The following is a 10,177-nucleotide window of genomic DNA, read 5'->3' on the forward strand; positions in this document are numbered from 1 at the left end:
CAGGGAGGACTCTGTGGGCAGGAGCTGGATATGGGTGAGTGTACAGTAGAGTTCTGTAGCAGCAGGAGAACCACCTTTATGGAAGGAATCTGATAGATTTACCTCTCCGGGGCCCACTGAGTTGCTTTTAATCCTGCTGGAGAGAGAAGGGATAGACCAGGAAGCTGGTCAATAGAAACCATTCAGTTTCCTGGAAATAAATGGTTTTAGGATATGGACTCCCATGTTTGCCCTTCAGTATTTTTGTCTTTATGAGTCTCGGTGACCTCCAGTCAGGCAGTGCTTGGGATTTGGGATTGGTGGTGACCCCAATAGACCTCCAGGAGCCGAATTTGATGCAAGCCCACAAGAGTCTTTATTGCCAGCTCAAGCCTGGACTCACAACTGTTCCCAACTCAGCGGTTCCAGGGAGTGAGTCCTGGTCCTTTGTTCAGTGAGATTTTATAGGTTTTGGGGGGATACTTTATGCCTCACAACATCACACAGCAAATCATTCCATACTGTGGGAAAATCAAACAACAACTCTTAACATTGAAAGCACATTCTTTGGCCGGAACAAGTTGGGTAGGGGTGATTGGCTAGTACAAGAGGGAGGTTACTTTGAACTGATTGGTTTAGGCCACAAGGGGTGTACGTGCTAAACTACATGGTTTCCCATCATGTTATCAACCACCATAAATTCTTGGGGGTCATCGTGCATTCCAGGTATTTTCATTGTCTTATGCTGATTGGAGGTTGCTAGAGGGGGTTGCCATGGGTCCTCACCTAGCCTAAGTGTCAGGGACACTTGGTGCTGCAGACCTCTCCTGTTATTTACAAACAACTCAGCAGGGTGGGTATGTACTTAGGAGTGCTCTGTGGGTTTTTCCAAGGACAAGGGTCAGCCCCCTTCCTTAGGACAGGCCTTGAGGTGGAAGCTGCTGTTATTTATTTTTAAAAATGGAGTCACATTAGTTTCTCAGTGTATGTCTTCACTGCTGTGAAAAACCCATCTCTTCTGTAGTTGAGCCTGGTTGGAAGACCTCTGGGACTTTTCACCTTCCAGGACCCTCCCTTCTCTCAGAGCCTAAACCAGAGTTCCAGGCTCAGAGGCCTAGGAAGCGTGAATGACAAAGCCCAAGCCAATCAGTGGAAAGTAAAAGCGGAGACGCCCAGTACATCCGCTTCCGGTTAGCCCGGGAGTTCTACGCATGTCCAGTAGTGAGCTACCACCGTCAGCCTGAAGGAAGTAGTAAAAGAGCTAGAGATCCTGTCAGTCCTGGCTAAGGGCGAGGAAGGCCCTGTTACTCGGGCTTTAGCTAGACTCTTAGTGAGTGTTCCCTCGGTGGTTCTAATCCGAGCTCTTCCGCCCTGTGAGTGTCCGTACTTACCGAAGGTTTCAGGCCCACTTTACAGATTGGCTTGTGTTAACTCAGCGTAGGTCTGACCGACCCCGCGGGACTCCCTGGGAGGTGAGCACTTACCTGCAGCCTCCGAAACAGTGACGTTACCGCGATAGTGGGGCCAAACAGTGATTGGCCCCAGGAAGGCTGCTGCAGCCAATGCCCTCGCTTGGCGCGCGGCTCTTCAAAGCTGCTCTCTGTGGTGCTACCTGGAGAAAGGACTTTCCTGAGGGATGGAGGGTACTGGGCCAGGATCAAGGTCAGAGACCCCCCCTCCCCCTTGTTGGGAGCAGACACGGGGGATGGGGGACCCATGAGCTGATTTCTGAGATTTGAAAATCCTTGTAAAATTCCGATCAAGCCCAACTTACCGTGAAAGTGGCATTGCTGTTGGAACCCCCAGACTGAACCTAATAAGCCAACAACATACCAAAGCCTTTATTTGCATCCATTACAATTCTGAGAGGTAGATACAAACAGCACCCGTCTCACCGCTTTTGTAAAGCTGAAGAAATGGATTTGGATTCAGGTTAAGAACATCGGTTGGCTGCGGAGGCACATGTGGGTGAGGCCGGAGCTGCCTCTCTACTTCCTCGGTTTGGTTGAGAAGAACACTATGCAGTCGGTGGAACCTGCGCTCCCAGCCCTCTTACCTGTAATCAGGAGTATGACATTTCTTTCATTTTGTAGATAACGAAGCACCAGCTCCTGGGAGGCCAGAGACGCAGGGTGCTGCACCCTTGCTGGTCTGCAAGAAGCATCTGTGTTCCAGCCCTATCCCTGGGACCTTGCGACCCCAGCCGGGTGGCGGCCGGCAGAGGGCGCTGCGGAGCATGGCCGGAGAGCGACCTGGGGCGTGGTTCGGCTTCGGTTTCTGTGGCTTCGGACAGGCGCTGGGCTCCGGGCGAGGGCGCCAGGTGCGCAATCCTGAGCCGCTGCGGGCGGGCGTCGACGTTTGTCGCGTTAGCGCGAGCTGGAGCTACACCGCCTTCGTGACCCGTGAGACCCTCACCTGATCCCGATTCCAGCCCCACCCCAGGCAAACTACACCCTACCATATGGCCACTCCAGGATAGAACTCCTATTTTGGTCCCATTCCCTCCCTAGCCATCCATTTTGGCACCCTGCCCCTGCCTAGAACCTACTCTGGGTATATGTCCCCGGTCTGCCCACGCAGGTGCAGGTCGTTTGGAGCTGTCTGGCTCCACTAATGGAGCGGCAGAGGACTGCAGGGATGCTTGGGCCTCGGAGGGACTCCTCGTGGTGATTCGCACCGGGACGGAGTCTGGGACTGAACTGCAGGCGTGGACGCCCGGCTCGGCGCTGCGTGGGGCGCCCCTTTGGACCCAGAAGCTGGCGCCTGAGGCTGAGGTGGAAGACCAAGCACGAGATGAGTCTGGAGCTGGCTCGCTGCCCCTGCTGCCTGGCGCCTGCGCCTACGTGAGTCCGCAGCCACCCTTCAGCCGGACTCTGGTCCCGGAGCTGCGGGCACGCCGGCTAGAGCTGGGAGCGGAACACGTGTTGTTGCTGTGCGCACCTGGCCAGGTGTTCTCCTGGGGCGGGGGCAGGTGAGGGCCAGCTGCAAGCGATTAGGAGAAGCCGGAGGAGGGGCCCCTTAATGTGCCCAGAGCTGACTAGGGTTTCTCCTGCTCAGGCACGGACAGCTGGGCCACGGGACGCTGGAGGCAGAGCTGGAACCAAGGCTTTTGGAGGCGTTGCAGGGCTTACCCATGGCCGAGGTGGCGGCTGGTGGCTGGCATTCTGTGTGTGTGAGTGGTGAGTGACCCAGTACTTTTCTAGACTAGCTCATGATCTTTTTACACCTCCCTCCTCTTCCAGTTTTGGTGGGAAGCCTCTTCAGGCCTCTTTTTAAACTCATCACACTTTAGTCAACACCCACTCATTTGTATGACTCCCCAGTGCTTCTCAAGTTCAGTCCCTCAGCCTCCACCACTGCCCTCTCACACCTGGGCTGATTCAGATGTTTCTCTACTTCTATTACTGTTCTCAGTACCCCTCCTATCCACCTGCCCGCAGCCAGGGTCAACTTTCTGAAAAACCCATCCAGGAAAACATGAAAGGATGAGGGGCAGCCCAGTCAAGGAGAACAGAGAAAAGACTAGAAGTTGCCCAGGTGGCTGTGATGTTTGGCACACTGGACCCTGAGATGCCTAGAGGGAGGATGAGGTTGGTGGGTGTGACTCTGTGGTGGTGATCTAGAGCCTGATAAGGAGGTTCCATTTTTTCTTTGTGGTGCTGGGGATTGAACCCAGGGCCTTGTGCATTCGAGGCATGCACTCTACTAGCTGAGCTATATCCCCAGCCCCAGGAGGTTCACTTTGGATGTGTTGAGTTCAAAACCATATGGGTGATCCAGGGACAACTATTTCCTAGCCTCTTGGAGCCCACACAGAGCATGTGACTGGCAGTAAGTGATCTCTGTAGCTAGAGCTCTTAATCTGCTACTTACATCACTAGAGCTTTTTCAGTTACTTTCCCCATATTCTAATGTAATGGGCCTGGTTTGGCAGCCAGGCTGAAGAACCTTTGGGCTAGAGGGCATAGAACAGAGGACTGGAAACAGCCCAATGGTAGACCTCACACTTAAGGACCAGGATGAATTGGCATGCTTAGGTTTGGAGTACAGGTTGAAGCATGGAGGCATCAAACTATGCCTTCAAATCATCATTCTGCCTCTGTGATCTTGGGCCTGGTACTTAATGTCTCTGTGCCTTAGTTGTTTCCTGAACAAAGTGGTAATATTGTGTAAATTAGGGGTATTGTCATATAATTTCTTGTGGGTTACTGTGAGGATTCAAGGATTATATTTTAAAAAGTGCATAAAAACCATCATAGAATGATAACCTTTATAAGGTTATCATTGTTAGCAAATTTTTAGCTTTAGGGCCATTGCTTCAACATGATGGTATTAGAGCAGCAGTGATACAGGAGAGGCGAGAGCTTCAAGAGGCAACAGGACTAGTGGCAGGTGGGGTTGAAAAGGGGCACAGGCTGCCTCACTGGGTTTGAAAGGAAAATAATACTGCAGAAATTCTGGAGTTACCATGGTGTGTTTGGGTGTGTGGGGGGATTGATTTAGCAACATAAATTAAAAATGAAAATAGAGAAAGTCCAGCAGGGATTTAATTTAAGGGAAAGGTAACCAGAAAGAATTAAGGATCAGGGAACCTAAGACAAGTAAGCCACTAGAGTCTGAGGTCACCTTTGCCTGGAGTGCCACTTTTTTTTTTTTTTTTTTTAAAGAGAGAGAGAGAGAGAGAGAGAGAGAGAGAGAGAGAGCTTAATATTTATTTTTTAGTTTTTGGCAGACACAACATCTTTGTTTGTATGTGGTGCTGAGGATCGAACCCGGGCCGCACGCATGCCAGGCGAGTGCGCTACCCCTTGAGCCACATCCCCAGCCCCCTTGGAGTGCCACTTGGGCAGAGCAGGCTTTAGTAGTGCCCAGAAGCTGATGAGAGGGTTAGGGAAGTTTGGATTGGTGAACAGGGGTTCATGGTCTATTTAATGGGTCCCCTTGATCTCTTTCAGAAACAGGGGATATTTATATCTGGGGCTGGAATGAATCGGGGCAACTGGCCCTGCCTGCAAGGAACCTGGCAGAGGATAAGAAGATTTTTACAGAGGAAGGTGAGGGTCAACATGACTTTCAGAGTCATCTCCTCACAATGTTGCTATCATTTCTTACTCCTGGATGTATGCTGGCTGAAGAGCTACGGTGCTCAGAAGCCTGATATCCTTGTCACCCCAGACTACATCACAGGATTTTGAATCCCTTACTGGGGAGCATTGGCAAGGCTAATGCCAGTCTCAGCACTGCGCAGCCTGCAAGCCTGTCAACTCTAACACTTCCTGTGAGTATGGTGGGAGCATCAGCTTTAAAGCCAGAGAATAATGTGCTCTGTAGATCTGTTGTAGCAATGAGATAATGTGTGAATAAGCTTAATACTCAGTGTTAATAATCATCAGTATAAACATTCCAAAACCACAGGTCTGAATGAAGATGGTTCTGAAGTGAATAGAATATCTGGGGCTGAGGATGGAGCCCCTGCTCCCTTCATAGCTGTACAGCCCTTCCCAGCTCTACTGGATCTTCCCCTGGGCTCAGATGTAGTCAAAGCCAGCTGTGGATCCCGGCACACTGCTGTAGTGACAAGTGAGTGGGGCTGGGCAGGCTTTTCCAGGATGGACTGAAAAGGCATTCTACCTGTGTTCTAGCTGGAGCTACAGAAAAGGGAGTGGTCAACACTGGGGGAGGAGGTGGTAAGGAGAGGTGCGGGGGACGGAACCCAGGCCTTTGCACATGCTAAGAGCACTCTACCACTGAAGGTGCATCCTCAGCAAAGAGTATTATCTTTCTTTTTTCTTTTTAGTTATACATAGACACGATATGGTTTTGTTTATTTATTGTTTTACGTGGAGCTGAGGATCAAACCCAGTGCCTCATGCGTGCAAGGCAAGTGCTCTGCCATCAAGTATAAGGCATCTTTACATACTTACTCATTTAATCAAGCTTCTATCCACAAATAGCTTTAATAATAGCTCCCCAGCCTGTCAGGCCCAGAAGATTATGCCTCCTCCACACTCAGATCTGCCTCATCCAGTGTCCTGATCTCAGTAGCTGCGAGATGCAGGCCACTCAGTTCACATATGGGAAGATAAACTTTTTCCACTGGATCCTTTACCACATCAAATTTGATTAGACAGTTGTAAAGAGAGAATATGTTGTTCCACACCACACATATCTTATGAGGATTGTGACATGCTGGCTATGGGTTGTGCCAGGCCAGGCTAGACCAATGTCTTGCCATAGAATAGAATAATACTGACAGCTATTTATTGTCCTTCTGGTTTTAGGAACAGGAGAGCTGTACACCTGGGGCTGGGGTAAGTATAAGGATTGTTTTCGTGACCCATAAGCCAAGGGTAGGAAAAGCCTGGAAATAAAGATGGGTGACAAAGCTACATCATCTTGAAGAAGCAGTGGTCTCAACCTGATTACTGGAGGTGCAGAACTGAAAAGCTGTGTGCTCCCTTCCTGGGGTCTAAACAGATCTAGGCACACTCCAGAGAATGTTTACAACCAACAGAGAAATAGGAGATGACATCAGGACTGACAGGCTGGGGAGCTATGACATCTTCCTTTCTGCTATGTTGCCAAGGCTGGCCTTGAACTTGAGATCCTACTCCATCAGCCTCCCTGGTAGCTGGGATTATAAGTGTCCATGCAAGGGAGTGTTTAACAGCATTTATAAAACATGTTTGTGTGTTCTGGCACTAGGTAGAAAATGATAAAATGGAAATCTATGCTAAACATTTTGGTGTAGGTAGCAAGGAAGCTTGGAGGAACCTCTTGCCTGTAATGACTGGTTGCCACTGGACTTTTGGGACCCTGAGCCTGGCCCTAGAGGCTTTCTGGCTCCAGTCTCCTGGATTCACAGAGCAAGCACCAGCAGGGGGTGGGTGTAAACCTTATCCCCTCCTGGCTGCCATCCATGGGCTGCATGGAAAAGTAGCAAGGTCTATTGGAGAGGATGGCAAAGAGGCTCATCTCACTTCAGGTAAATATGGACAGCTTGGCCACAAGGATAGCACCAGCGTGGATCAGCCCTGCCTTGTGGAATACTTTGTAGAGAAACAGCTCCAAGTGAAGACAGTCACCTGTGGGCCATGGAACACCTATGTGTATGCTGTGGAAAAAGAGAAGATCTGACATGTGTGAATGTATGTATTTAAGTTATAAAATATAGAAAAGTGAACAAAATATGTTCGAAAATTATAAAGTTAACAATTGTGAAACTCCCTTTTGGGAGGTGAGGAGAGAAAAAAAGAACTCCTTTTCAGGTTAGGGAAAACCATTGCCAGCATCCAATGTCCTTGTATTTGTCCCTTTCCATCACAGCACTCCCCTTCACCTTAGAGCAGGGGCCTTAACTTTGCTGCACTATAGAAACACTTGGAGAGCACTGGAAACTTTGATGACACAGGCCAGTGTCCCAGATGATGAATCAGAAACTCTGTATGTGAGTCTTAGACATAGATGGGTTTTGAAGTTTTCCCACTACATCCCATTTTTTTTTTGTCCTGAGGACTGAATTTAGGATCTTGCACACTCTAGGCAAATACTCTACCACTGAAGTACACTGCTACCCTTTTTTGAGACAGGGGTCTTGCTAAGTTTTCACCCCAAGCCTGGATCTAGTCAGTCATTTTCTATACAATGGTGATTGTGCTTCAATAAGTAGAATCATGGGGTAGAAAAAGAAATTAGGTCCCAGATGTTAATATTTGTTCTAGGCTGGCCTGGAACTTGTGATCCTCCTTTCTCAGCCTCCTGAGTCACAGGGGTTATAGATGTGCGCCACCACTCTCACCCAGATGATTTTAATGTACAACCAAGACTAGGAACCACTATAGGTCATTTTTTTCACTCATTTCCCTGTAATTCATCAATATGTTGTATTTTCGTTTGATTCAAAATGTTCTGATTTCCCTTGAGAATTTGCCTTAATTTCTAAGTATGTGTACTTCCTAAGAAATTTTCTATTATAGTTTAATTCCATTATGGTCAGGAACATTTTATTTCAATCATTACAAGGTTTTTTGTTTTTTTTTTTAGTTAGACATAATACCTTATTTCAATTATTTTTATATGGTGCTGAGGATCGAACCCAGGGTCTCATGTATGCGAGGCCAGTGCTCTACCGCTGAGCCACAAGCCCAGGCCTCAATCATTACAGTTTTTAAGACAAATTTGTTATGATTTATTTGACTATTTTGATGAATGTAGCTTTTACTAATAACAGATTTTGGTTGGAGTTCTCCACACTTAGGTCTGGCTGATTGGTGCTAGGGTAGTGTTTAGTTGTCTAGTCTTGCTGATTTTTACCTAGCTATCCTGTATTGCTGGGAGAGGGTTAAGTCCTTGACTGTGGATTTGTCCATTTTTCTTTTCAGTTCTACCAGTTTTAGCTTTGTCTGTCTTGAAGCTGCTTTTAAAATATAGACACATTTAGAAGTGGAACATCACTGAAAGTGGCAAAGTAAGAAAACTCTGGGTTCATCTCCCACAAAACCAACTAATAAATTGTATGGTCTTTTTCAAAGAATTGTGGTTGTGGGTTTTGACTTATCCTGTAGGCTCTCAAGAACTGGATGGTTTTATTTATATTTTTTCTTTCTTTTAATATTTTTTTAGTTATAGATGGACAAATACCTTTCTTTTTTTTATTTGGTGCTTAGGATTGAACCTGGGCCTTGCACATGCTAGGTGAGCGCTCTACCACAAGTTCAGCCCTTTTTTTTTTTACTTGTTATTTTTGGATTTACATGACAGTATATTTCAGTATGTACATATTGTACATACAGAGTATAACTTATTCAGGATCTCATTCTGAAACTCTTTAAAAAAAGTACTGGCTGCAGCACTCTGGGACAAGGGACAAATCGTTGGCATAAGCAATAAATATAACTTCTGGAGATGAAGAGGTCAGGAAAGGAGATACACAGAGGAAAGGTTTCTAAAAGCTCTCATATGCTAGGGATTGAGAAGGCTAGATAGAACACAGGCCAGAACTAGATATATTACTCAGCGAAAAGCCTGTAAAAATAATAAATTCCTCTGAATAGCTGTAAGTTCTGTGCAAGCAAGAATTAAAGATTAAGGCAGTTATAAATAACTGGTTAAGGGCTGGGGATGTGGCTCAAGCGGTAGCGTGCTCGCCTGGCATGCGTGCGGCCCGGGTTCGATCCTCAGCACCACATACCAACAAAGATGTTGTGTCCGCTGAGAACTAAAAAATAAATATTAAAAATTCTCTCTCCTCTCTCTCTCTCTCTCTTTAAAAAAAAATAATCTAAAAACAAAACAAAAAAAAAAACTGGTTAAGTGTTGAAGAAGTGTTCCATTTTAACAGTCAAAAACTGGGGCACATCCCAAAGGTAAATATATATATACACACACACACATATATATCAGTTTATTCATGTTTGTTTTATATCATATCTCTATTATATGGTATATAATTCTACTGCTCAGCAGAAGGGAATGAATTGTGGATACAAGCAACAACATGGATGAATCTCAAAATAATGAAAGTAGTACTGGAAGAACGAGATCAAACAGGAATATATTTTATAGATTCTCCTTTTATGGGCTGGGGTTGTGACTCAGTGGTAGAGTGCTTGCCTAGCATGTGTGAGGCATTGGGTTCGACTCTCAGCACCACAAAAAAAATGAATAAATAAGATAATGGTAATGTGTCCATTTACAAAAAAAGAAAAAAAATTCTTATATAAAAACTCTGGAAAACGCAATCTATGGCATCAGAAAGCAAATCAGCAGTTGGTATCAGGGTGAAGATTTCACAGCTGTGCACTTTACCAATTTATCAAAGTATACAGTTTTGCTAGTGCAGTTTATGTCAGTTATACCTCAAAGCTTATTACTTTTTTTGGTTTGTTTGGTACTGGGAATTAAATGCAGGGGTGTTCTGTTACCCTACAGCCTCAGCTTTTTTTTTTTGACATAGGGTCTTGCCAAGTTGGTGAAGTTGGCCTCAAACTTTGCAGTGCTCTTTATCTCAGCCTTCCAAGTAGCTGGGGCTACAGGTGTGTACACCACAGTGCCCAGCTTATAAAGCTCACTTTTATAAAAGCAATTCCTGTTAATATAACAAGTGACAGGGGCTGGGGTTATAGCAGAGCGCTTGCCTCACACATGAGGCACTGGGTTCTATCCTCAGTACCACATAAAAATACATAAAGATGTTGTG

General features: G+C 46.4%; 1 protein-coding gene across 13 annotated transcripts in view; it reads left to right on the top strand.

Moving 5' to 3' along the window:
• Positions 1 to 122: 122 nt before the first annotated feature.
• The window catches only part of Rccd1 (RCC1 domain containing 1), a 35,055-nt gene continuing 25,000 nt past the window's right edge, over positions 123 to 10,177 (top strand). For 5 of the 13 annotated variants that reach the window (XR_013439411.1, XR_013439409.1, XR_013439410.1 and 2 more), the window contains exons 1-8: positions 123 to 1,451; positions 2,073 to 2,381; positions 2,560 to 2,950; positions 3,037 to 3,158; positions 4,935 to 5,033; positions 5,395 to 5,559; positions 6,261 to 6,290; positions 6,731 to 7,127. Coding sequence is in view for 7 of the 13 variants with exons in the window: in XM_078051165.1 (XP_077907291.1) it covers positions 2,216 to 2,381; positions 2,560 to 2,950; positions 3,037 to 3,158; positions 4,935 to 5,033; positions 5,395 to 5,559; positions 6,261 to 6,290; positions 6,731 to 7,116 (1,359 nt within the window). In the remaining 6 variants the exon portion in view is untranslated. Of the gene's footprint in view, positions 1,452 to 2,072; positions 2,382 to 2,559; positions 2,951 to 3,036; positions 3,159 to 4,934; positions 5,034 to 5,394; positions 5,560 to 6,260; positions 6,291 to 6,730; positions 8,513 to 9,934; positions 10,014 to 10,177 lie in introns of those variants that run through there. The other 8 variants (XR_013439414.1, XM_078051168.1, XM_078051167.1 and 5 more) reach the window with 5 other exon arrangements.

This window comes from Ictidomys tridecemlineatus, chromosome 5 (assembly GCF_052094955.1).
Source record: "Ictidomys tridecemlineatus isolate mIctTri1 chromosome 5, mIctTri1.hap1, whole genome shotgun sequence".
NCBI classification, from domain to species: domain Eukaryota; kingdom Metazoa; phylum Chordata; class Mammalia; order Rodentia; family Sciuridae; genus Ictidomys; species Ictidomys tridecemlineatus.